We start from the raw sequence: 26,932 nt of genomic DNA, 5'->3' as shown, positions 1-26,932 counted from the left end.
GAGCTAATTCCGACGGTGCGGCTTGGTTCCTGATCTGCACCAGCCTCATATCACAACAAATAGGCTGCAATGGAAGTTATAGTAAGATAAAGTTCGAAGATAGCCTGATATATTGTAGTGGTATATAAATGTCAAATCGAACTTGAGTGTTTAAAGAACTCAAAGATGTGTTAACTTGACGCTGCGACAGTTCGCTATGTCGTAGCCCAAATGATCCAAGCCTCGTTCCAGCGCTTTGCGAGGATCCCCAAAAAGGTTCCTGTCTGACGTATGATAGCCCATTGGATCCTCGATCACAACATCACCCTTGTCATCTAGTTTATCTGTGATCACAAATGAAGTACCCAAAAGCCGCAGGCCCCCGGTACCCAGGCAAACGGTGGGCGCATAGAGCCCGTACGCTGAAGGCGTCCCGTCCAGTAGTGTTCTAGGTTTGACTCCCCTGAATACAGTATACGGTCCGACACTCTCCTGTTTACTTGGATCCTTCACCTCAGCAAGCCCCCTATCAGATAATGTTAGCAAAGCCACATTTCATAGGGAATTCGACTCACGCAATAGAAGCACCCTTAGGCATGACCTCCGGATCGGCCACGATAAGATCAAGCACTGCACCCTGGCTTGTGCTGCTGGTATAAGCAATCAAACGCCCAAATGTATCCATGTTCAGAATACCAAGAGATTTGTCGACTGATGCCCAAGGCGCACTGAAATCGTAATCCGCTTTCGAGGCGACGAGATAGATATTCCCGTCCGTGCCAGATACAAGAATACCGTCTTTCTCTGTCGTCATCACAATTTGGAATCCAGCATTACCATTGCTGGTGACTTGCTTGAACTTCGCTGTCACATCATCCAGGGCTGGAATGTCCTTGCTGACGTCTTTTCCATTGAATATGCTGATGACGTCGACAATAATCCCATTAGCCGGTCCCACCTTGTTAGGCTGATACCCGTCTTTCCTATAAGATGTTAGAAATTTCCAGGCTCGCCTGGGAGGGAGGGATTCCATACGTAAAGCAGGCAAGGCCATGCTCATAAAGCGGGTCTGACAGGAATTCGTCCGAGTTGTAGCGGTCTAAGACAGAAAATACAACGGGGCTTTTGACTCCCGCACGCAGCTCCAGTCCATTGGTACACGTATCATTTCCTTCCTTTGTCGTGACAATGCTTTTGAGATACACTGCCGGACTGACGGTCATACCGGCAGTCGCCCTCCACTTACCATCCAGGAAATCAATCCCAGCCTCCACGGTAAAGGGTAGTCCAAATTCTGCTGTTCCGGTCAGGGTGCCACTAAGTTCGATGGTCGGAGTAAAATTCTGATCGAGTCCTTCAATTGCTGTGTTGTCTGACTGAACCAGGTCGATGGTAGCGCTCCCCTTCGCCATCGAATAACTTCCACCCACTAACATCTCGGCCTCACCTTCAACTGTCACAGTGAATGCGACATTGACCTTGATCATCGGGCCAATAGTGATGAGCCCGGGAATATCAATTGGTGTGGGCTGTTTTTTGATGGGAATTGGCTTTTCCCATGTTTTTTCATATGATATCTTGCCGTTGATACCGAAGATTGCATCAACAGTAATTGGGTCATAATTATCGAAAGTTGCAGTAGCTGCCGTAACTCCGTCTTCCCTGGTAAATTTCAATCGGCCCCTCACATTGAAATTGGCTGACAGGCCACACTTGGCGCATTGAATGGTGCCTTTGGTCTTCACAGTTCCGTACTCCCCCTCATCTTTGGGACCTAGCTGGTATCCGTTCTCATGTCCTAAGATTTTGTGTGCTTTACCCACAAGTTTCTCCTTGATTTTGAAGTCCTCACTGAATGACCGTTCAAAGGGATACCCGAAGGGCACTTTAGCTAGGTCGAATCCGAGCTTTGCTAGGTCTCTAATGGCCAGCGCCATCTTTACCACTTTGCCAGGAACACTCTTGATCCACTTCTGTGCGTCCTATGCGAGGATTAGCCCAAAGAGTCTCGCCGGATGCTCATTGATATACATACCTGACCCCATTCTTTCACTCCGTCCCAAATACTCTTGTCAACCTTTCCTCCGTTATCAGAAATGATAAGAACTTCGTCATCTCGGCGGCGGACATGAGCACGACGTTTGGAGAGGCTGCCATTCCTGGGGGCAAACTCGATCGCGTCCACGGTGGTATTCGTAAGGGTGATGTTGGAGCGAGTATCGTTGAAGAAATACTTGTAGGCTGCGACATTCGTTTCTAGGTCGACAGTTGCAGCGTGGGGATAGGGCTTATTCTCCGAGCTCATCATTTGAACATGGCCCTTGGTTGCAGTCCTCCTCCGCTCCTGCGGCGAGTGATAAGTCCCCCAACTGAGGTCCGCTGAATCCATAACATCTCGTTGCTCAACAGGGACCGTAGATACCCGCACGCATTTTGATTCAGCCATCGAAAAAGGATTGGATGCCTGAAAGTAACTGCGTTTTCCAGAAGAATGATCGCCACAACCCACATGGTGGGTGACCAAATGGAATTTGTGCAGGCTGGACCAAGATTTCGCCGTCTGAAATGCTTGTTCATTTTGAAAGCAGATCAACATCGAGTGGTCACTACACTGGACACTCTTGACGTGGCTCGAGTGTTCTAGTACAACCGTTGGAAGGGTGTAGTTGACCTTCAAATCTGCATGTTTTGCGCCATGCATTGCAGCTAGTGGCTTGTCAGATCTTGTAGACTCCAGAGTAATTGTGAATGAAGCTTACGGCGATGCCCTTCCTGGCTGTAATAGAGTGCGCGCGAGTAATTCGGCAGCAGGTGATTAAAATCTTTCGTATCATGATTGGGATCTAGTGCAGGAAGGAGGGTAATCTTGTCAGCCCCGAAAGATGGATGGATCTGGAGGACCCCATCCGTTGCAGAATGGAGATTGTTGTAGTTCAGAGGTATGAATTGAGTTGTTATTTCCGAGGGATACATGAGCCTATATATACAACAATGAGCCAAGTTGATTAGAAATCAACTTAGTCGTCTATATAGACACTTCGGAGCTAATTCCGACGGTACGGCTTGGTTCCTGATCTGCACCAGCCTCATATCACAACAGAGATTTCCGAATGCTGAGACGGTCGTGGCTAGTGCCAGCGCGTGGAAGGCGTGGACTAGCTGCATTCTTGCTGCGCTCCACTGATATTCCGAATTAGAAAGAAGAATGAATGCACGGATTTAGAAGGGAAATGTGCACGTCTATTATATGGGATTCTGATTGTGCTTTGCGTTCCACAAATCTGCTAGTGGATGTAGAATCTTCCTACCCTTGCATAGGTCTTGTAGAGTACATATGGCATGTAGTACATATCTCCGAGCAGTTAGCATTATTATTTGTTGGTAACTATTGAGGTTTGATTGCAAGATCTCCATGAGCATCGTGGGTACATTTGCCGATCAGGGACCAAGCTCCCCCTTTCAAATACGTCGCTCGTCCCTCTAGGGTATCACATAGTTGCAGATCCTAATCTCAGCTGAAAAGAAAAAGCAATATTCAACTACCCTGTAATAGCATGCTGGTGTCTTACTATTGAGAGTTGCTCCACGCACACCCCCTTTTGCTAAACTCCGCCCCACTTTGGGTCATGTGCAGTAAATTATGACGAACTGAGAGAGTGGTCAAATACCACTAGGACCCTTTGGGACAGGCTTATTCATCGTTCACCCAATTCCCCCTAGTATTTTTGTACGGTATTCCGGGCACATTCGGAAGTACGGTGTTGTAACACGCCGAAGCTTATTTGTATAGACTGTCGGATTGACAGATACTGGTATGTGCTAGTATTGAGGTGTCCCATTGAGATGCATTGATGTTGTTCTATCTGGATCTTGCTGTTGAAGCGTTATCAGATCTCAGGAGTCGTTGTCGAACTGAGGGGTGGTATTTTACCACTAAGAACAGGGATATTCATCAAGTACCCATTCTGTCTCTGTCTCTGTATGGTAAACGGGGTACGCTCGGCATACCAGCGTCGTAACACGCTAGGAACGACTCCTGAGATCTGTTAACGCTTCAACAGCAAGATCCAGATAGAACAACATCAATGCATCTCAATGGGACACCTCAATACTAGCACATACCAGTATCTGTCAATCCGACAGTCGTTCCTAGCGTGTTACGACGCTGGTATGCCGAGCGTACCCCTTTTACCATACAGAGACAGAGACAGAATGGGTACTTGATGAATATCCCTGTTCTTAGTGGTAAAATACCACCCCTCAGTTCGACATATAATAAAAGGAAATATGGGGCTTGATTTTGTGATAGCTTCGCCTGTTTTCTAAACCGACGGACCATTTTAGTCTAAACCACTCAAGCTACAATTTAAAAAATCTTCTGTAAGTTTTCTACTCCCTTCATCCTTCAGTATTTCCACATATTTCACTATGCCTCAAATATCTGATGCTTACCATTCGTCTTCGTACGGCGCGGACGTACCAGACCTGAACTTCCTTACATCAGATGGTAGGCTCTTGGATCTTCCCTATAGCCAAGAAACCTTGAATTCGGTATCGGACGTTGATTTCCTTCGATCTCAAACACCGCCTCTGATTCCCTCCTCCCTCGATCGCGTCGGACCAGATCGAAGGAAGCTTTTCGTCCTCTATACTGGTATGGCAAATGATGACTTCGTGAAGTGGTGGTTACAAACCGACTTTGGAAAGAAGAAGAGGATACGCTGGGAGACATCAAGGCATCAATCCGACATATGGCAGTATTTCGAGCAAGTCGCTTCCAGTGGCGACGGTGCACCTAAAATAATGTGCAAGAGGTGCCATAAAGTACTCGAGCATCCACAGATTAGTCGCAATGGAACCTCCACCATGAGAACCCATATTAAAGGCGTCACTTGCCAGCAGACAATGGACAACAAGGGGGCTCCAAAACGAGATATCAAACGGTTAATGCAAGACGCTGTATGATTTATTGATCTACTTTTATGTGAATCTTCTAATACATAATTTTGCTAGGCTCACCATGCGCCGAGAGCTTCTCTATTCACTCAAGAACTCTGGGAGGAGCAGCTTGTGAGCTTTATTGCTGAGTCCCGACTTCCATTTCAGCTAGTTGAGCACCCACAGTTTGGAAGCCTCATCAAGATGGCCCAACTTGCCCCAACATGTCCCGAAGTACCCTCTGCAAAAACAATCCGCCGTCGGTTACAAAGTACTGTGAAGGAGCGACAGCAGAATATCCTTAAAGGGCTTCCCGACGGGGCAAAGCTCTCAATTGCATTGGATTGCTGGACATCTCCCTTCCAGCGAGCGTTTTTGGCTATCACAGGCTATTTTCTCGATAAAGACTGGGAGTATCGTGAGATCCTCCTTGGCTTCGAACCGCTTCATGGAACCCACTCTGGTGCCAACCTTAGCACAGTTCTTTTCGATCTCTTTCAACAACACAAGATCACAGAGCGAGTACTTGCAATAACGACGGATAATGCATCAAATAATCAAACACTGATGTCAAGTATTCACGAATCAGTGCAATCGCTAGGTGTTGCCGAAAATGCGACTATTGTTCGGACTCCGTGTATTGCCCATATGATTCAACTCAGCCTCAACCAACTCCTAGGCAAGATGAAGGCCATTCCGAAGAATGAAACGACAGATACAGTCTGGTCGGAAGCTCGGTCTCATTCAGTTCGAGTGGATGCAAGGGAGCAAAAGCGAGAGAGTGTTGACACCTTAAACAAGGTAGGATATTGATCATCGTTTTCCTTGTACCTTTCTCTACTAAGTTTAACCCTTTCTAGGTTCGAAATCTTGCTATCTACATTAATGCAAGCCCCCAACGCCGAGAAACATTCTGCAGTCTCCAGACTGAATTGCCAAAGCTTGTGCCAATTCAAGACGTCCGAACGCGCTGGAATTCAACCTTTCTGATGCTACGACGGGCTAAGCGACTACAGTCCACCATCAACAGATTCTGCTCTGAATATCGACTTGCTGATCTAATGCTTTATCATGAGGAATGGCGCCAGATTGGCTACCTTCTTTGGATCACTCAACCATTCTTCAAATTTACGACTGCTCTCTCGAAGACAAAGGATGTCACGATTCATCTTGTCTTCAATTGGAACTCCACGCTACACTGTTCGATGGGTATGAGATCGGTCGAGTCTTGTTGTTCGCTTCTGTCGCCATAAAAAAAGTAGTCTGTCGCCTGGGATCGTATTCGTCTCCCATGCTTCTGTCTGCGAGGATATTGCCGTGGCTTGGTGTATCCTCTGTGGACCGTCGCCCATACTAAGCATGGATCGAAATTCCTGTGCCAAAAATGAGGCGAAAGTAGGAGGCGTTAACCTCACTGTCAAGAGCGGTGCCTGAGTACGAAAATCGATCTGCTTAGTATGTGAGCCCTAAGATGTAAAGAAGGAGTGGCCACTTGAATACCTGGATTGAATCGGAAGTTGTACAGTAAGTATTCGACAATAGCTGAGCTGAAAGATGTAAGTCATATTCAGCCAATGCGAAGGTCAGGTCATATGCATAAATTGACTGGTCATGGGCTATCATCTCACAGACGGGAAAGTCTACATTCCATGGCTGCATGTCATATTCGGCATTCTCAGCTAAAGTCCTGTTGTCACCGACTATATGTCTACAGTATATGTCTACGGTATTCTAGGGACATCTATGGATTTTGACCGCCCCGGTGCCCGTTTCGCTTATATCGATGACAAATACAAGCATACCCTGATTTGAAATTATTTTGTAGCATTAGTCATTCATGCATTATGAACTGTTCGTGGTTGTGGCTAGCTGATCCAACATGCCCCTGCAGCCGCTTGCAGATCTACAAGCTAATCCATTGGAATACATGGCGCGATCTCCACGCACAATGCAGATATGACATCATGAAGCTGCTTCAAAGATAATCCATCCAGTTTGCCTGTGTGACAGAGTCAGTTCTTGGATAATAAGTACTATTCACGAAGGTATCAAGCCTGAAGAAGGAAAAGAAAGAGATCGTTCTCGCTAGTTTATATAGGGATAACATGACCTCACTTGTCCCAGTCGTCACAGCTTGCAATGATTGCGGTGGTTCAAGGCTAAAATAATATATAATCTCTCCCATTTTGACTGTCTGTTGGTACTTGAAAAACCACGTTGTGAGCAATGCTGCAGTTGGAAAACTACGATCTACATTTGGTGATCTACATTTGTTGATGTCATCATACAGGATTGGCGTAGGATGCGCGCATTGTTTCTTGGCTTTTTCTCTTCGCAGGAGGTTGCCTGTCTATAAATACCCATCTCAAGGCCAGTATTACGTGCGGCACAAGTAACTTGTTACGTACAGTTTTTCTCCCACCCTATCACCAGTTTCGCTTGAACACACAAATTATTAGTCATATTTGTTGCCTTTTGTAGCAATCTATTTACCATGCGGCCTGTTATCATTTTATCATGGCTTCCCTTGGTCTGTACCCAGGCTTATGGTATGACCGAGTCGACACCGAATATGGAGAACCTCATTGTTGAGCAAATTCCAATGACCTTTGTCCCTCCAGTGCCAGAAGACACGGCGACAATAACCGCTGCGCTAGATGAGAAGGCTCTTTTGAAATGCCCATATCGCGACCGAGATATCTTCAATGACAGGGGAGCTTATTATAGAATCTACTACCATTTAGGTGAGTTACTCGCACCTTCCGTGCGTATCACATTCTAATACGTTTTTGTTTAGCTGACGATGCGTGTGATGAACGTGCCGATCTCAATCCTGGCGGGCAGCCTCTTTACACCCCGAGAGGATGTATTCAAGCCTGCACTGATAACCCGAAGTGTAAACGTGCTATCTGGCCAGACGGTCTAGCCTCGGACGCAAAGGGGGGTGTTGTCTCAGGCCTTACACAGAAATTGCTGGGCCTGTTCCTTTGGGGACGGGGTGCAAGGGTTATAACAGTGCTCACCGGCAGTAGGACTGTGGTAGTTTCAAGGACTATAGCAGACGCAACGTCTACAACACTGGGTTGATGTTATGCTTAGAGTCCCTAGGCTAGTCTAGGCCATAACCAGCATTCGGGTTATGATCTTCAACCTGAACCTGAACCCGGTAATCTTACGAAAATACCATATATTGTGACACTCCACGTCAAACATTCGTTGTGACCTCTGGCAGCACAGTTGTGTGTCTCCCTCTTTATTGTTCTTCGCTTCTGTCGCTCCTTTGCTTTCTTCTTTATTTGATTTATTCGTTCTTTGCTACACAGATATTCTGAGGTTGTACATATCAAGACCGGGTGCATGACATTTATAACCCATTTAATTAGGCTGCGGCAGAGCTCACTCAGTCCAAGGCCCAGTGTGCGGCCCAAGTTGTGGCCCCAAAACACTGCAAACATAGGTGGATACTCGTGATCGTATAATTTTTTAACTCCTTGGCTGTAATATTAAGTATTTGGTTTACCTCGGAGTGGACCAAATAAGACATTACTGTTGAGAAGATAGTAATGCAGCCGAATCACATTACATCAAGTCATAAACTCGGCGCCAAATTGATTGCTGGCCGCAGGCAATTTCTTCAGCACCGAGCTAGGCATCTGGACCATCAAGCATCCTTTTGGTGACGGAAGATTTACCTCTCTTCTCCCGTTTCCGTCCAGCAGATAGAGAAATGCAGGAGCGACGGCCACCGACTTCGATTTCGACAGTGTCCATCCAAGGTACTTATCGTTATCGACATTGTAAGGATCAAAACCCATCTCCCTCTCTTCTCATCCTAGAGCCAATTTTTAACTATTTTGGATTTGTTGACCTTAGTATCCTGATGCCCTGGAATTTTGACTAGATCTACTATGTCCCGGAGACTTAGCTGGGATCGGGCTTTATTACTCGCATGGACCCAGAAAACTCATGTCGCCGGCGATTCGGACTGAACCTGGTACGCGTATTGGATGGCAACTTACGATTTCCTTCGGGTTATAAACTATATAATCACACTGCCTCTGAATTGCTTGACGTGCGGGAAGTCGATACAGGATGCTGTGCCACTGTGGTGGATGGACATGAAGGCCAGGTATGCGTTTCGGAGTTTGAAGCATCCGTGGGGAGAGGAATAAACGCATAATGTATACTTTGTTATTTTTTCTTCTGAAATGGAAAGGCCGTCCCGAAATCATCTCTAGATGTACTGTATGACTAGCAAATAGACTGGTCTCAGTGTTTCTCAAGATTTATACTCGGTAGCCCCTCTTTCCCCGTCCTCTTCGAGCTGCTCCGTATTTTAATTCCCTTTACCTCAGAGCATTTCTCCCTTCCCCACCCATAAAGACCGAGATTTTACGCCTTAGTAATTCTTCCTTATCTCTATATCGGCCAATGGCGAGATTCCTTATCATAATCAGAATCACCTCTGCACTACTAACACGCCCCAGTCGCGGGCGACATCCCTGCCCTATTTTGGGAAGTTATATTTTCTTACTACAAATGTGGCTTGTTTTTTTCCTTATTATTGAACATAAGACTACCTAGTTATGATCTTTTATATATAGTATTGAATGGAAAACATATAGTCTCATCAGAAAAGATCAAAAGTACAAGGCAACCTTGCGTTGCTTTCTGCCCCACATTCTCCAAGGTTGTATGTCGCACAATAGTTGCTTTTTAGAATCTGCATTTATGATCTCGGCTGAAAAGATCGTCGTAGCAAGGAAAAGCTACATGCATACATATGCATAATATCAATAGTTCTTGTCCGATGTTCAAGGTCGTACACTAGTTCTGGTGCACACTTGCACCACTATAAACCTCCCTGCATGTCTGTGACTAGCTCACCAAGAGATCCAATGATTGGAGATGGATTTCACATGTTTAACAAGCCGTCTCCTCAAGTAAGGCCTGCAATCTCATAAAAAGAATTCAACAATTCAAACGCGTTGGGTCCATCACCAAAAGTTGCCATTGGTCCTTAACAGTGATTTTCAAGGGGTTCATACTCGGATAACAATTAGAACTAACACATAGCATCATGTTCACATATGCCTACATCTATTGGTTCTCAATAATAACGGGTGGAGGGCAGCTGATCATGGGAAATGTCTGGCTCAGTTAGCCACTTGAGCGACTAGAAGATCAATCACACCACATATGATCTCAAATGACAGCAGGGATCAGTGGCTCAGCTGAGAATTGTCATGCATTATGAAGTAAGAGAAATAGTAGTTATAGTCCTTCCGATTCTGAACAAGATCCCAATTTGTAATTGATGGCGAGGAGCTGTCTATTTAAACGCAACATGTCTCCCGAGCTGAAGTAAGATTACATTTCAAGCCAAGCCTCGAATTATTCTATCTCGTTTTCAAATTCCCATATATTCGCATTCAATATGAAGCTCAACTTATCCAACTTTTTTGTGTCGATGTTCGTTGCAGGCGCTTTTGCCCAGTATCCTTACTGCAACTGTGGCAACAGCGATATCCAATGTTCGTACAGACGTTTTTTTAGCTTTCTCTCTTCATTCTCCATGGGTCTACCTCTGCAGAAAAACGTTCAATGACTGACAATCATAGGTGGTTACAATGACGACCAGGTCTTCAACAACGGCGGCAAAACGTACACCGCGTACTGCAATAAGCGTAAGTCGCTGTCTATCTCATATTGATCGCCTCATGTTCTAAGTGCCTTGGATCCAGTTGACGACTACGGTGGTGCGAACTTGAAATACTTCGTCGCCGATTCGGTTAAGGCGTGTGTGAAGGCTTGCTCCGAATATCCGGATAACAAATGCAAGAGGGCGATCTGGCAAACCAGCGCTGCAAGTGGTCGGCAGACGGGCTGCTGGCTCAGGGAATGGAACAATGTTGACTGTGTCCCGACGACAGAGAGTACTGCGTATAGCAGTGCCCATGTGCACGACTCTAAATGCCCCCAGTAATCTCGGGTACATCGAAGCTGGGATGGCTAGGCACAGTGGCATACTGAGACTGCCTAAGAAAACCTCAGGACCCTGGGTTCTTGCTTAGTGCTGCCTAGCTAGTTATATGTCCAAGCCATCTATGCGTTCGTACAAGTCTGAGATCAATTATTCGGGTTCTCTCTAATTATTTAGGAGGCGTTTATTCAAATGTCGCTCCTGATAGAAGAGTATATACTACCGTTCGTCAAGAAAATACACTAATGGCGAAGCAGTCTGATTACGCCACTTTCGGCTTTGAGAGAAAGCAAGTAGAAGGAGTTCGAATATACCAGTACATATTTATGCTTAGAAGGCAACCCAACCCAAGACCCAAACGGGTACCCTTTTGTTCAGATAAGATAATTCACATGCGAGCTGAACACACAAGCCAACCGAACAGCAACCCCACCCATTAAAGATAAATATATATAATTCACAAATAACCGATAATCTTAGTTTCCACCATTCAAAGTTATCTTAGGGAGTCGATTCCGTCTATGGCCTAAATTTCGGCACAAGACCACAGCGTTGTGGTCGCCTCTGATTGGCCGATTCACCTGCCCGCGTAGACGCTGCGTTCACCATTATATTGGCTTCCGTCGCTTGTAATTCAATTTGTAGCTGCACCGGCGCTTCTCCGCAGACATTCTACCCTCATATGGCATTTGCTTATTAGATATTATGCGTTTTTGCTTCTGATGGGCGTCTTCAGCTCGCAGCCGCCATCGTTTAATCGCGCTGGTCGGGCAGGTTTGTTCAAATAACCACATTGGCAAGTAGCCACAGCCCAAGGCTAAGGCGAGTTGGGACTTGGACTCTCCCGCATTTCTGTCGCTCCATGCATATGATGAATCATTGTTGGATGCCCAGGCTCTCACCTATGGTTGCGGTAGCCATGGGGTGGTTTTCCCCGAAGCCGGATTTGACTGTTTTATGTACGCAATTAAAATATCTCATTAAGGAAAACGTAGTGCATATTACTGTAGTGCAACGCTCAGCAAAGCCTGACCCTTTTTCCGTCGCCCATTGAAATCGGATGACAATTACCGGACCTCATATCTCGAAACGAGGCTAGCGGCCAACGATGGTAGTTCTATGGAGAAGCAGGTCCAGTCTTTCTAGTGTTTCAATTACTAAGTTGGACAAAGGGCGGATTTTCGTAACGGCTCTTGTCAAACCTGAGGGTGACTTTCTATTTCTCGAAAGCGAAGTTATAATGAGGGAAAGGCCGGCTCAGAGTAGTGCTTTCCGACAAGACAAATACTCCGAGAATCCGCTGATGGCTGGTGTGGGGTTTGAATTATCTCAGTAACCGGGATATTTCAACAAGAGCCTGCCCAGATGGGAGAGGCCGGCATCCTCTCCCATCCGCGGGTAGTCAGTCCATCCCCAGGAACCCAGGCCAGGATAGTGCCTGGCGCTTCTTTAACCCTTTCTCAGCACGTAGTGCTCAATTTTTCTGCTTTCCAGCGTGTATTTAGTTGAGCTAGTTAGCTAGTTGTAGTAAATCCTCGCTTAGGTAGCACGTCCAGTTACCCCTCGGGAGGTAGTGTGTCACCTGCCAAGTGACCTGCCGGCGACGTTAAATAATCAATAACAATAATAATAATAATAATTTCAACAAGAGCGGTCGAACATGGGGGTTAGCAAAATCCCCAGAACCCTAAGTCCGACGTCTGCCATCAAAATCACAATTTGACAAGCATGGCCTAGAAGCTATCAGTTTCGCTACTACTCCTAATCGGCCACTCTCAAAATTCAACACAGCTACTTACTGCTAAACATAGCGCTAAGAGAGCATGATGAGAAAACCCGTCAGAATAACAGTCTAATTCGCAATCTCTGGCCAACCCTGGGGACGTGGAGAGCGCGGTTTATGGTTATCCCCATCTTTTTCCTATGAGAGGTAACCCTGGCCAAATAGGGGAGTAACCTGCCTTGCCCACGCAATAGTACGTAGAATCTTACAAGTTCTTGCGCTTTAATAATTGTTAACACAAACACAGGTACCGACTACCATTATTGAGAGCCTTGGATGAAAATCACTAATTTACATACCTAAACCTGCAATGGGCCCGCGTAAAGTGAATTTCGTATATTATTCAGTGGTTAAGTAGGAGCCGACTGTACTTTTGAAAGTCCCTTGGAAGAAAAGCTGTATTACTCGACGTCGCGTCTATTGCACAATCTGTCCCATTATCATCTTTTACCTGGATACATACTGATTATTTGGGTTTTAGAGGTGAGCCTACTTCCTAAGATTTTCAATTGGACTGAAACATAATGGCTGTATGGAACATGTTTGTGAGCAAACTTGCTATCAATAGAACTGTAATTTCCTCAGTATCAAAGTACAAATACTTTTACGTTAGCAATACCAGAGTCGAAAGTCGATTGCTAATGGCAGCAAACGGCTAAGCCCTAATTTCTACAGTCGACATTTCTTTCTGTCTGGAGACGGCTCCAGAAATTGGACACGGCGTTTGGTTCCCCGAGAGCAGTAGCATACTCTGTTTGACGGCCAACAAACGGTTAGGTGATCCGCACGACCGAAATTTGCGTACACTTGCTGCTCATTGAGAAAATCATGCATGGACTTTGGAAAGCCACCGATTTTGTGATGAAAAGTGAAGTTGGCAATTTCGATTGAGATAACCTCTTCCAGGCTCTTAACGGTAAAAGCCACTTTTTTGCGATAATACCCACACTCAGAACACCCGTCATTGTTGCTAACCGGGCCAAGGTGATATCCGCCTGCAGTTTGGAACCGAGGTCCCGGAAACTCAGCGAGCACTCTTTTGATCAGCTCGCTGGCATGCGGACTTGAACAGAGAATAGAACCTTCACAATAGAAGATCCCTTGGTCTCTGATGGGCGTTTGGTCCAATTCAAAGAACAAAAACCCTGTTGCTAGTATGGCACGAACAAGCTCATCTGGGACGCTGTATGACAATTCAGAAAGATCCTCCAATCTACCCACATCATCCAGTCTTGGTAAAGGCCAAGGTAGAGCGTGGTTTAGTCGAAATATATGCGCTCTCATCCGGTCAGGAACATAATTGAGTGCCTCATAGAAGCCCTGCTCACCATCCATGGACGGTGAGGACATCGCTGCTCTGATAATGCGTGGAACTGCCCCGTCCTTGAGGATGCTCCCCATAGGGGCATCTTGTGCCTTAGCTTCGGAGCTTGAAAGACCTGTACCGACTGAGACAACCAGGTCATGAGTCCCATGTGAAGGCCAGATAATGGCGGATTCTTTCAATGCGATTGCCAAAGGGTTGTTGGCACGCACTCCACCGTCCTGCAATGGACCAAATCCGGGGAGAGATTTTGTTTGGAAAAACCTGATTAAATGTTAGCTTGAGCAGGAAAATAGATGATCTCCTGCTGAAATAACTTACCAAGGAGCGGCGACACTGCATCGAGCTCTGTATATTGGCAAATGTTAGCTTCCCCAGAAAGAGAGGACGGAAGACGATGTAAGGACAAAGGGTCAATAGCACCCACACTTCCCAAAGAAAAGGATTCTGACTTTCGTCTTCTGGTTTCAGAAACTCGTATGCCGAATCGATCGCACGTTGACCAATACCACGATAATTTGCTAGCACGCAAGCTTTCCCATCGGAGATGCGACTTGTAATGATAGCTAGTCGACTGCCCGCGGAAAGAGTTGTGCTCACATCAAACATTCGTCGCATTGGATTGATTGCCTCTTTAAGTGTATTTTCCAGGTTATCTCCATCATATTGGCCATCTGCAAAAAAGCCGATCAGACATTTTATCCATTTAGCGCAACTACTGACTGAGAATTTTTGCGACGGCGCTGAGGCCAACTGGAAGACTTTTCGGGCAAAAGCTGGGAATTTCCTGAATCCATCTTCGGCCGAGGTGCCATTCAGGATCAGATCTATTTCGTTCAGGGCTCCTGCTTCGTGGTCAGATAATCCAAGTGCATAAAGAGAAAGGTAAAACAAAAGCAGTATTCCGAGGGGTTGACTAGATAATTGCCGCATACCAACGCTTGTACCTGTACTTAGATTAAATATATCACGTATGCATAATCCATGGCCAAGCCGGCTTTCCAATGCACGTAGGAGACCAAGTTGAATGATGCCACGGACCCCACCACCATCTAGACTAAGCACAAGGGGTCGTTTCGTGGGTGGTAGCTGACGAAATGTGAGCGGAGAAGGCTTATAGCATAATGGACACTTTATAATATCGAAGTGATATTCAGCGCATTTGCTGGGTGTACCGAAAACCACAACGCAGGTATCGCAAATTGCATGCCGGCACGCCAACATATGCTCTGGTGGTCGACATAAGCAATAGAAACACGTTGTTGTTGAACTTAGACCGTTCCACTGAAGGTAGTAGCTACGCAATATATCCTTCCTGATGGCTGCAGATGAACGTGTTGGACTCATTGACCGAAAATACTGCGTAAAATGTTCAAACACGGCGTTGCAATGTTGGTGCTCATCGTCATCCTCCAATATACGCCATCCTTCCAAACAGCCTCTGCGATAAAGACTATTGAAAACAAGGTCGGGATCAAAGCCTGTGGGTGTCAGTGCTACCCTATTAAGGGTGAGTGCTGTAATGAACAACACCGTTACTCACCATGCATTCCAGGAGGGTAAGCATTCATTAATAACGCCGATGCAATGAAAGCGTGGACTCCATCTTTGGCATGGATATAACTGGTTGCCTGTTTAATGAACTCGACCAGGCATTCTGTCGAAATGTTGTTGAGCCGGTGGTTTTCTCGGGCAACTTGAAGGCAATCCAGGACGCTAGCTTTCGAGGTACCAAGTTCGAGACGCAGTGTTCGCGTCCAAAGGGTGCTTAGGTGTATAGCCGAGAAAGAAAGGCCTTGGCGGCTTTGTTCCCCCCGGATGTCTTGGATTTCATTGAGAATGAGACGACGTAATGGCTCAAAAGCTGCCGTTGGGGATAATTCGTGCCTATCGCGTAGGTCTAGGACGGTCACGTCCTTACTAAGTCTGTCTGTGGCATGCAGTTCATGAGAAGCTTTAGATAGATCCTCAATTCCATGGTTTTGAGCTCCTGTTAGAATTACCACGGTACGCATTAAATCCGGAATGGACTGAGAGCCGATCGTGACAGTTTGGCGAGGTCTCTTAAGCAGCTGACAGGCGTCGCGAATGTCAGACTGAGTATCTACAAACAGACAAAAGACATTTGTCCACGGCAAAAGCATCTGAGAAATGACTTGCTGCTGTATATCCAATACTCGCCGAGTCCCGCCTTGGAGAATGCGATAACGTTGAACATTGTCCGATGACCAGCGGCGCAGACTTGATTCACCCAGCCCGGAAACATTGGAAAGACTGCTTTCTGCCAACAGGATAGGATTCTGAGTGTTTGCAGTTCCTGTGCTAAGATGCAGTCGCACCAGACCAGCTGGGCCTCTGCGAATAATGTTGTTGTGAGGGAAGAGCGCGCGAAGCGCCTTGATTCGACTCCCGTTCCCGGCGAAGTACACTACCGAAGGAAATTGAGTATGTGGATGGCTCATTCCCTGCACTAGTTCTTTCATTCGTCCCGTATCTACCAAGGTCCAGCCTGTGGATTCCGAGACGAGATCAAGCCATGCCGCCATTGAAATCGAAAGAGTGATAATAAGCGTCAGAAGTTTGAAAGGACCAGAAGCCTTAAGTATCAGACATTGGTAAGTGTACCTTAGATAACTTTTTCAAAAACCAAAAAGTAATGGCAATCCTGTTTCTGCGGCGCGTTCGATGATTATATTTATGAATAGGTTTCATTATGTTTAGAGCCTGTGATTCAAAATTGATGGGTCCTGAAATGATTTGGCTCTGTTAGGACATACTCAGTTTCCATGGGAAATATGCAGGACATGATTCCTCGGACCTTGCAAGTACAAAATAAAATCTTTGTTATCTGGGATGTCTCTTTTTAAAGCGGGTCCTGACTTATGAGAGTGTCTAGAGAATGGCCACCAGTCCTACGTGGATATTTACAAAATCGAGGGAGGGAGCTGCTTTCCTCACGACCTTGTTGATTCAGTCCACGAAGCTTTCTAAATATTTATATAGGTAATTGGATGATTCCCTCCGCTCAAGTTCCAAATAGTTTGCCATTTTGACGACCTTTTTTTGTTGGTATGATGGCCCCGTTACTTGAATATCTCCGAAGCTGGCTTCGACGACAGAGTCACACCCACACGCTCGAGGAGAATAAAATGGTCCAAGCGGAGTCCCGTGAAATCTCAGGAAATGAAACATCATACACAAGGATGCTCAAGGAAGAGGCAGAGATGAATTGGATCTATAACCTCCTCGCCAGCGGAGGAAACTGGGTGCTGCTTGCCGGGTATTTAGTCATTCCGGGCACATTCACCTCGTTGAAGGGCTCAAGTAGCGTGGAAGAGACACTGGAGAAGAACAGCGCAGGGCGGGCAATTCTTAGCACTATACAAAACCCTCCACTCCTTGTATTTGCCTGCATATTCCTAGTTGCCGGTGCAACTTTGCTAGCGTGGCTATTCACAAGGTATAAAGCCAACTACTCTTGGTTGATCAATAAACTTTTCATGTAAGATGTCCACCTGAAACAAATGACTGGGGCTGATTGATTGAATCACAGGCCAGCATCCTTGAATGCAGCAGCTGGTTTGCTCACCACGATTGTCAACGTTTGCGCTTCACAGGGTGGAGACTGGTCCGTCATGGCTCTGGTGACAACCATTGTCACAGGAGTCACCCTGGCTATATGCCTGGGGTTTTCCATCTTTAACAAGTTTTACAAATTGCGAAAAGTGATCCAAAGTGACGCATGCCGCTCGAGCTATTTTGAAATATCCAGGGTATGTGAGGATTCCCTAAATCGTGTGCATGACGAGGTTAAAGATTGGGATCGGGTTATTCGGTTCAATGTTGGAAACGACGAATTTAGTAGCGCACAGAATCTGGCACCCCTTTTAGACTTGGTGATACAATACTGCTGGCTATCTGACCAAAGGACAAGCTCTGTGTGGGTGGAGGTACTGGCTGACAATCAAGGGTAGGTCTTCCAACAATTGCTCTGAGGTACCTCTGGCGCTAACAATACATCAGAATCTTATCTTCCTTGCAGGATGGTGACTTTATCCAAAATAGCAAAGTAAAACTTACACGCGAGCATTATATAATTATGGAGTTCGCGCGAGACTCCAAGGTTGTACCCACTATCGGGAGGTCTCCTTGACCTGGTAAGGGGAACAAAAGCGAACGTTGTCTGCACGGAAACAATCACAATCAAAATCAAAATAATACTTCGGTTGATTAACCTGGAATATGTCAGAGTCTACACATAGTACTTTATTTTGGTTCTTCCCTTGCATGCTCCTTATAGATTGTAATGGTGCTCATATTCATCTATAATCGGAGGGTATGGTATTAAAAAGTTGATATTTGGCCATGCTAAGCTCAGGGGAGTTGCAACCTCAATGATGCTCGGAAAATAGAGTACATAGACTTGAGCTTCCTTCTACATATTGTAATGGTTCTGGTGCCCAATAATTCAGAATTTCAACGCAATATCAGGTACAGTAGAATGACTCAACAGTTTCGAATTCGTGTGCCACGAGGGCAGCCTGACAACGTAAACGACAATTAAGCCACGAAAGGCCTCGGTGAGGCTCTAAGTTCAGGAAGTGGCACACTCATACATGTACGTACACGGATATATTTTGCGGTAACCTGCAAATCGCTGTCGATGCAACGGGTCAGGTTATGAAGTTATACCTACATACACGCTGTAGAACCAGGGCCATACTCTTGCATATTGTTCTCTTACGGGGAATGTTCTCTAATTCCCTCCCACTGTACACTATAGCAAGCCCTTGTGTCATACTTGGCGTTTATAAGAGTAGAGAGTAGCATGTGTTATTGACGTTATTGACAGGGTCAAAGGACATGTAAGTTGCAGGATTATACAGGTGCTCCGACACTTATCTACCTAAAGGAACCAGGGTTTTAACCTTTTCAAAATAATTTATAACGTGAAACTTGGCCTCTATATATTTACACAAGTTGTTAGTTTGCCGTGAGAAATTGCATCCCCTCACCAACCCCAAAGCAAGCAAGGAAGACTACAATAATTTCTCGTGGCTAGTTCGTGTGATACAGTAATACTAGTGAGGGACGTAGAATTCCTGTACAGTACTGGTCTAGGCACTGAAACGGAGTTCGGAACTAAATTATAGAAGGGGAACAGTCAGGATGCCTTAAACAGTTCTTCCCTATCCTTTATGGGTTAGTCGTGTACGGAGTCAAGTGTCTACCTCTTTAAGACCTATTGACCATAAGTTACAGAATGAGGGGCAAACAATAACGGGGAGGGGTTGTCCAAAACTTTTGACTTTCATCAGTGTGCATTGCGAAAAAATGTCTATTGCTCCGAATCAAACCTTGTCCTCAATAGCAACGCGAACATCAGATAATAATATTTTAATTGTGTTCTTTTAGGGTGGTGAGATCCATTGAATTGTAGCGCTACAGCGCCTTTTTCCCACCATTATGAACGATCCAGGTGAACATTCTCCAGCCTTAAATAAGTTGATGGCGGGCCTTAGAATTAAGCTTACCAATAATCCCCACCAGCTAATTGTGAATATCTAAACACCACTAGAAAAGACCTCTATAAAGCACCTTGTTGCATAGAACGCGACGTATAATAATAAGATGAAAATCCCGCAGAGACAATTGCTTGTTTTGAGAACTATCGTTCGGGAACTATACGATATATTCGTGAAACCATGGACCTCTCCGCTGCTGGCACTAATGCACTAAGCTATACACTCTCCCATAAAAGCCTTCCTCCCCCAAGTTTGAACCACGCATGTAAACTTCACGGGACACCAACCTCTAGACCCTTTCAGGTTTTTGGCTATTCGGGCGCCTCAAAAGCCACACCTGTGATCCGAGTATCATCTCCAGTAATAGATAAAGTCCCAACCAGAGCGGTAGCTTCGAGAACTAGTACCGTGAACCTTACTAACACCGCATTTCCTACTGTCTTGAGCTATCCACGAACAACGTCTCAGAGAACCATTTCCTCCCATGTTCCGCAACACGATATACAAAGCGCCACTACATCACAGCAAAATGTTGCAAGCCTACCCAGTACATTGGTTTCTACGACAAGCTCATCTTTATCAGGAAGCACTTCTGAGTTTAACGGAGCCGGATCCGAGCGCGGAAATCTCCCTGCTGTGACAGCCATCATCGTCCTTATTTCTTTCATTTGGCTCCTGTGGCAGTGATTTTATTTCTGGCAATTGTTGCTACGCCAAACTCTGCTTTCACGTGATGCGGAGAAGCCAAAAGCCTCAGAAGTGCGTTTCAACCTAGAATAATAAACCCCTCAATTTGCCGGCCTCGTACGACTGGGTGGAGGCTAATAAACCGAAATTGATTGGGTTACTTTACGCAAACAGCTCACTGATTGACCTATAGGCACTGAGTGCAAATCAACCACAAAAGGCTACACGATATTGGAGACCCGCATCCACTTTTGGGCTTGGACTTAGTTTTATTTCGGCTTTTGAAAAATTAGTTCTAGGATAGAAACAATACCCGCAGGTATCGAGGTTTGTAACTGCATTGTTCATTCGTATTGGAGAGACTTGTTGAAAAGTGACCTTTCCAGACCCCATCTTTATTAGGATTTACCAGTACTTCCACTTCGGGACAAGACTTGAGCGGGCGAAACTGGAAACACATGGAGACTCTATGTACACTATCTCCTTATTTCTATACACATTTTACAGGACTGGCGGGGCTAATGGATGATTGCGTAACTCCCCAGAAGCCCTCTTCTCCCAGGAGGGAGAGCGGCACTCCATCATGGCTTTGGTGTAGTATCCATATCCTGTAGCCTCTTTTCAATATTTGATATTTATTTATAAGACACGCTGCTAGTTAGTTAACCTAAATGTTTAATCACGAATCGGGGTGTCTTCCATGATGGGATGTTTATTTGGGTTCCGATGATATTCGCGACCCTATTAGACTGAAACCGGCCTCACTAGGTATTATGGGTAAATAAAAATAATTGCTGTTAATACTACTTTAGTAAACACTTTGCCGCAGGGTGGTTATAGATATTAGAATACATTAAACAACTCTTCGTTTAATGCAAAACTATTCGTCTTCACGAATAACCATTAGACATAGTAACCTTAATATCAGCCAGTAAATCTACCATCGGACCTACTTATATAGCCACTGCGTAGTCATCACCATTGGGTCACCTATAAATGCATGCCTCACAGGCTTTACGGCAGAAGTTTCCTGTCGTCAATCATTTGAGACCTTTGTGTACAACTGGTAGTTTGGCCATCATTGAAGTTCTCGCACCCATCCCTCTCGTCAATTATGATGGACAGTGGCCGTGGCCCTGAGCAATGCAGACATGGCAAATATGGCCAAGGATACTCTGTCGATGTGGATGCCCTCCGCGAGCAAGAGTACCCTCTCCTAAGTCGTATGACCCCATACTGGAGATTATTCGATCCACTTGTACTGACCATTATCTTCCACGGTTACAGAGACAACGTATCTTGATCATGCCGGTACAACTCTCTATGCCAAGTCATTGATCACGGCGTTCTCTCGTGATATGCAATCCAATCTATTTGGAAATCCACATTCAATGTCCGTGTCATCGCAATTGTCTACACAGCGCACAGAGGATGTACGATCACGGGTTCTCCATTTCTTCAATGCCAGCCCCGAGGAGTTTGATGTGGTATTTATGGCAAATGCGACTGCGGCTATTAAGCTAGTTGCAGACTCATTTCGGGATTTTGATTCCCGAGGTTTCTGGTACGGTTGCCATGTTGATTCTCATACCAGTGTTATCGGTGTACGGGAGGTCGCCAAGATGGGTTATCAATGTTTCCATGATGCCGATGTGAATGCTTGGATCTCCGAGCTAGGCAAAGCTCAGTCGAAAGCGCCCAAGCTGTTTGCTTTTCCGGCCCAGTCTAACATGAACGGCCGACGCCTCCCTGTCCGATGGTGCGAGCAGATCCGTTCCGCAGCCGATGGAGGAGCGAATGTGTTCACTCTGCTTGACGCCGCCTCGTTTGTGTCAACCGCTGCTCTCGACCTGGGGGATGCAAATGCTGCGCCAGATTTTACGGCGCTCAGCTTTTACAAGATTTTTGGATTTCCTGATCTAGGAGCGTTGATTGTCCGAAAAAGCGCTGCCCGCATTCTAGAACGGCGTAAGTTCTTTGGTGGGGGGACAGTGGATATGGTGATAGCGTCCGGAGCGCAATGGCACGCGAAAAAAGAAACGACGATCCATGAGCAACTTGAAGACGGTACCCTTCCTTTTCACAGCATTATCGCGCTGGATGCCGCCATTGACACGCACGAACGTCTATACGGGTCAATGGCAAATATTTCTGCCCACACTGGGTTCCTCGCCAAGCGAGTCTATGATCGACTTTCTGCATTGACCCACTTTAACGACAAGAAGGTTTGTCGGATCTACCAATCAGATTATGGAAATCAAGCGCTTCAGGGCCCGATCATCGCGTTCAATCTCCGAAACAGTCGAGGCGAGTGGGTTCCTAAAACTGAGGTCGAGAAACTAGCAACATTGCGGAATATCCAACTGCGTTCTGGATCAGTTTGCAATCCTGGAGGAACGGCCCGGTCTCTTGGATGGGTGGGTGCAGAGCTGCGCCATCATTATGCTGCCGGTTTGCGATGCGGTGACAACCACGATGTATTAGGCGGTCGACCGACCGGTATTCTGCGTGTCAGTTTGGGTGCGATGACCAGCCAAAAGGATATTGACGCACTGACTGATTTCATCGAGGAGTTTTATGTGGAGAAAGCTCCTCGTATACTTTCACTGAACCCGTCCATGGACGAGAATAACGTGATTACTCCTCACTTTTATGTTGAAAGTCTGACGATCTTTCCCATCAGAGGTTGTGGCGCATTCAATATTCCCAAAGGCAGGCGTTGGGTGGTCAAAAAAGAAGGGCTTGTATGGGACCAAGAATGGCACCTCGTTCATCATGAAACTGGTGTTCCGCTGAAGCGAAACGAACACCCGCGGATGGCTTTGGTACGCCCCTTTCTCGATATTGATCGCGGTATACTGCGCGTCACCTGCGATTCCCTAAATGATCAATTAAGCCTCGAAGTTCCTTTGACTTGGAAAGATACCTGTATGACTCTGATGACTACTCCGGTACGTTTGAGTTGCCAAAGAGGGTCGGTCAATGCCTACAGAGATAGGTTGTGTCTTCGTGCCTACGCCTCGCCTGTGGTCTCGGCGTTCTTTACCGAAATTTTAGGGGTACCTTGTACACTCGCACGTTTCTTCTCCCAGGATCCAAGTCTGGACATGCAGCTACCACAACTTGCCAGCACCTGGAAAGATCGACTACGGAGATATACTGGATGGGAGGTTTCGCCAAGTAATCGATCTGCGCGCAAGACTGGCCAAAAGTATCTGCTCCTATCTAGCGAGACATCAACCTTGATTGTCTCTAGATCGTCTGTCAATCGTCTAAATGAAACCATCAAGGCCAACACCGAGCATACCTCTGACATCAGCAAAGTCATTGCGGCAAATTTATTCCATGGCAATATTGTAGTAGCCGAGCAAACCTCTGAGCGGGAGAGGGCAGAACAACCTTTTATTGAGGATCACTGGTCGTCTGTTCGCATTGGACAAGACCAGCTTCGCTTTGATGTTTTCGACCCGTGCCTGCGCTGTCAGATGCTATTCGTAGGCCAGTCTATGGGCCCGCGACGTAATGAAATTCTTGCTGCGCTCCCCAAAATGCGAAAGGCCGATGGCAAAACTATGTTCGGTAGATATGCGGCGATTTCTAGAAATGCAGCCTACACTGGTTCAGAGGAGTCGAGCAGCAAGACAATCATGGTTGGCGATGTTGTGTTGCCCTCATATCAGAATCACTGAGCCACTCAACTGCGAGGTTCTTTCATGGGCTATCGGACTTTCTGTTGCCCTTTCGGCGCCTTGGTCTTTCTCGAGAAGTGTACTGATACGTATCGATATCAAGCATAAAATATGAATTATCATTTTATTGAACCAAGAAAAGAAGTTCTACGATACAAACTAGAACCATCTTATTTTCTTCTTGAAGTTGTTGTTAATTTTTTTTTTCTTCATTCGTGACTGGAGCCGTTCAGATCAAGAACAAAAGTGTCGTTGGAACCTATTTGAGAATGATAGATCATTGAAAATAGGATCATGAAAAACAACGCTCTTGCAAATTACAATAACAAGAGTTCGCATGTAAACTTACGATGACGGAGACCCCGGGGACTAAGGGCGAGGCAAGAAGGCATGGTAATTGATAATCAAAATTTGCTAATCGGTTCGAGGCGGCAGGTTCCGGTTGTCCATTCCAGGCTCGTATTCTAATGCGGTGCTACAATGATAATGATGCAGATTCCTATATTTCTGAGACACTACAGCATCACGGACCGGCTATTTAACAGGAAATTGGAGACCTTCAGTAAACCGCACCATTAGAAAGCATTCGGAAGAACAATGCAAAATTCGAGAGCTCCACAAATATACCATCTCTCGTTCTGGAACGCCCATGCCAGAAATCAAGTGGCAGAGCCTGTTGCGGTTTCCAATACGACTCTAGAGTAACTAACAGCACTGTATGCCAAAACCAAGTGCATCACATAGAGGCTAGACCGCCAACTACTGAATACCCCGATAGTCTCAAGTGGTTGGATTCTGTAGATTGCAGCACCGATCGTAGTGTAAATTGCGAAATGGCCAAGTTGGATCGCCAGCGGCGGGGGACTTGGCAGCGTCCCGGTCAGGGCGTGGATGGTTGGAGCCAGGGAGAGGAGACCCAGTGAGACACAATGGTAAGGAAACCTCATTCGCGCCGTAGAGATGGTGGGATCGCAAACCAAAAAGTCCACCAAATTTCCAACGGCGACTAGGGTAAATGCGAACAGATAGCCAAGCTGGATGGAAGGCTGTGTGGTGAATTGCAAGACCACAGCTGGAACCGTTGACGCCCAGATAAGGATCAAAGCCCCACCAAACTCGAGCTTCTGCCAGTGCGCTGCACCGTCTCCCTGGAACGCAGATATCGTTCGGTAAATTAGGCTTGACAAGTACCACAATAGACCACCGCCGCTAAAGGAGATCACAGAGAGTGAACTGATGATCGCATCTGGAGATGACGGGAAATGGAACAGAAGAAATTGCAGGACAAAGAGAGAAAAGTAAGTCAATCCGAAAATGTAGATGATGGTGATGACTGCAGAGTCGCGCAGACTTTGGAGCTCGGAGTTGGGCATGGTAATCGTGTTGTCTGGCCAGGGTTTTTGATAGCAGCTCGGCCAGAATTTATAACCTCGGTCAGCGGTAGAATACAAGAAGAGCAGATCTGATCTGTCACTATCAAACATCTTTTACACAGCGACCGCATCATTCTTCCGCCCCCAAGTATAGAATTGATTTTTGCTTTTGAACGCGATTTAAGAGTTGCTTTATTACAGTTTATTTGCCGAAATGGACGATACCCATCCCCTCAGAAAGTGTGACGTGCATAAGTCTAGGATTGGAGCTCAACACTCCATTATCATAGGTAGAATCCTAAATCAGGACTCATGTCATTTAATCCAGCTCCAGTTACGTACCAGCTATGGCATATTTCTGTCATTTCCTTGTTTCCCTTAGTACGACACGGAAAGTACTGTGATAGTGGACCACAGAGAGATACATGTAAACAGATGCTATTTACACAGATCAACAATACTCCTCTTCCCCTATGAGAGGTAGCTGGTGAATTTCAAATACCATCGGCAATGCACCTTGGGCATAACAGCCATGGATCTGTACAGCACCAGAGGACCCTGAACGTCATCTTGGCCGGTTGCGAACTCAGTAGTTTAGCTATACGTAAACTGGGCCAGTGTCTTACTTCTTTGGATTGTGTGAGCCATAAATTTCGTGCGTTAGAAAAGAGCTGATGACCCAAAGGGCTGCTCGTGGCTTATCTGACAAGCACATAACTGCGGTCTTTCAAAGGTCAATCTTTACTGAAATGACCAGAATTGTAACATTTTAGTAAGTGATATATAAAGCTGTAGTCATCCATGGACTTTGAGACTAAACAGTTTCTGAAATTGCATATTTAAGAGCTTCCGACAGAAACTTATCCCTCTCAAAAGCATCCACTAAGACCTATGCCATCCTGATGAAGGCTCGCCCCCGACGATCAAGGCTAAAGCAAGCCACCTTGGCCCCAAAAGCAGAGTATAGTAAGTTCGAGCTTTGCTTGCACAGACCCTCGGGATTAATTCAAATACAAAAGGATTCCGACAGATCACTTCCGACTATGGAAATCTGCGATCGTCTAATGTGCCTTTTCGGGCCCAACACCATATTTTGAAAGCCTTGCAGTATCGGTTAGAGCAATGTGGTTTTGCGTTTCTCCAGCGATTTTCAAATGAAACGTGCCAACCACTCGGATGCGTGTGCCCGGAGGAGATGGAGTTGCCCAAATTCTTTCAAATACTCGAGAGGCGCTTAAGTTCCTTAGGCTCAAAAGGAATCATGAGGTGAAAACGTAAGGTCACCGATATCCGGCATGCTGCAGTTCACCGAGTTGCGCAAAACCGGCAATACCTTTGCGAAAAGCTCGACGTCGCTATTGCCTTCGCAAGAGCCCTTGGAGATTCTCAATGTGCCCAGGATATGGGAGATTTCAAAAGATGCTCTGAAACCCGTTTAGATAACTTGGATGAGTACTCCCAACGATTGGCTTGTCGAACCAAGGCACAGGTTTATCTTTGCAGATGCTATCCACTGAAAATGAGAAGAAGATTGCTGTTGTTACCGGAAGCCATCAAGATATTGAATGAGCAAAATGAGCGCCACTTCAACTCACTCGTGCAAGTAGCTCTCAGAAAGTGTCTTTTCGACGGGAGATGTCTTCTGTGAATT

General features: G+C 46.0%; 7 protein-coding genes across 7 annotated transcripts; 4 read left to right on the top strand and 3 right to left on the bottom strand.

Moving 5' to 3' along the window:
* Nucleotides 1-159: 159 nt before the first annotated feature.
* Nucleotides 160-2,425, bottom strand: N7508_007453 (uncharacterized protein; the record flags this gene model as incomplete). The annotated part of the gene is made up of 4 exons (XM_058465517.1): nt 160-505; nt 555-962; nt 1,015-1,961; nt 2,015-2,425. The coding sequence occupies 4 exons, from the start codon at nt 2,423-2,425 to the stop codon at nt 160-162; spliced, it is 2,112 nt and encodes a 703-aa protein (XP_058317919.1).
* Nucleotides 2,426-7,411: 4,986 nt separating this feature from the next.
* N7508_007452 (uncharacterized protein) lies at nt 7,412-8,004 on the top strand (the record flags this gene model as incomplete). The annotated part of the gene is made up of 2 exons (XM_058465516.1): nt 7,412-7,661; nt 7,715-8,004. 2 exons carry the CDS (start codon nt 7,412-7,414, stop codon nt 8,002-8,004), a joined length of 540 nt encoding a protein of 179 aa, XP_058317918.1.
* A 2,350-nt stretch (nt 8,005-10,354) lies between these two features.
* On the top strand, nt 10,355-10,903 carry N7508_007451 (uncharacterized protein; the record flags this gene model as incomplete). Its single annotated transcript, XM_058465515.1, has 3 exons — nt 10,355-10,451; nt 10,539-10,604; nt 10,662-10,903. The coding sequence occupies 3 exons, from the start codon at nt 10,355-10,357 to the stop codon at nt 10,901-10,903; spliced, it is 405 nt and encodes a 134-aa protein (XP_058317917.1).
* Nucleotides 10,904-13,352: 2,449 nt separating this feature from the next.
* Nucleotides 13,353-16,553, bottom strand: N7508_007450 (patatin-like phospholipase family protein; the record flags this gene model as incomplete). The annotated part of the gene is made up of 3 exons (XM_058465514.1): nt 13,353-14,271; nt 14,435-15,488; nt 15,551-16,553. The coding sequence occupies 3 exons, from the start codon at nt 16,551-16,553 to the stop codon at nt 13,353-13,355; spliced, it is 2,976 nt and encodes a 991-aa protein (XP_058317916.1).
* Nucleotides 16,554-17,156: 603 nt separating this feature from the next.
* N7508_007449 (uncharacterized protein) lies at nt 17,157-18,057 on the top strand (the record flags this gene model as incomplete). Its single annotated transcript, XM_058465513.1, has 3 exons — nt 17,157-17,509; nt 17,561-17,780; nt 18,031-18,057. The coding sequence occupies 3 exons, from the start codon at nt 17,157-17,159 to the stop codon at nt 18,055-18,057; spliced, it is 600 nt and encodes a 199-aa protein (XP_058317915.1).
* Nucleotides 18,058-21,333: 3,276 nt separating this feature from the next.
* N7508_007448 (uncharacterized protein) lies at nt 21,334-23,908 on the top strand (the record flags this gene model as incomplete). Its single annotated transcript, XM_058465512.1, has 2 exons — nt 21,334-21,442; nt 21,507-23,908. The coding sequence occupies 2 exons, from the start codon at nt 21,334-21,336 to the stop codon at nt 23,906-23,908; spliced, it is 2,511 nt and encodes an 836-aa protein (XP_058317914.1).
* Nucleotides 23,909-24,567: 659 nt separating this feature from the next.
* N7508_007447 (Hly-III-related protein) lies at nt 24,568-25,281 on the bottom strand (the record flags this gene model as incomplete). The annotated part of the gene is made up of 1 exon (XM_058465511.1): nt 24,568-25,281. The coding sequence occupies one exon, from the start codon at nt 25,279-25,281 to the stop codon at nt 24,568-24,570; it is 714 nt and encodes a 237-aa protein (XP_058317913.1).
* Between the last annotated feature and the right edge of the window lie 1,651 nt (nt 25,282-26,932).

Source organism: Penicillium antarcticum (genome assembly GCF_028974205.1).
Source record: "Penicillium antarcticum strain IBT 31339 chromosome Unknown utg000007l_segment0_segment0, whole genome shotgun sequence".
NCBI lineage: Eukaryota > Fungi > Ascomycota > Eurotiomycetes > Eurotiales > Aspergillaceae > Penicillium > Penicillium antarcticum.
This window is presented reverse-complemented; position numbering and strand designations above follow the sequence as displayed.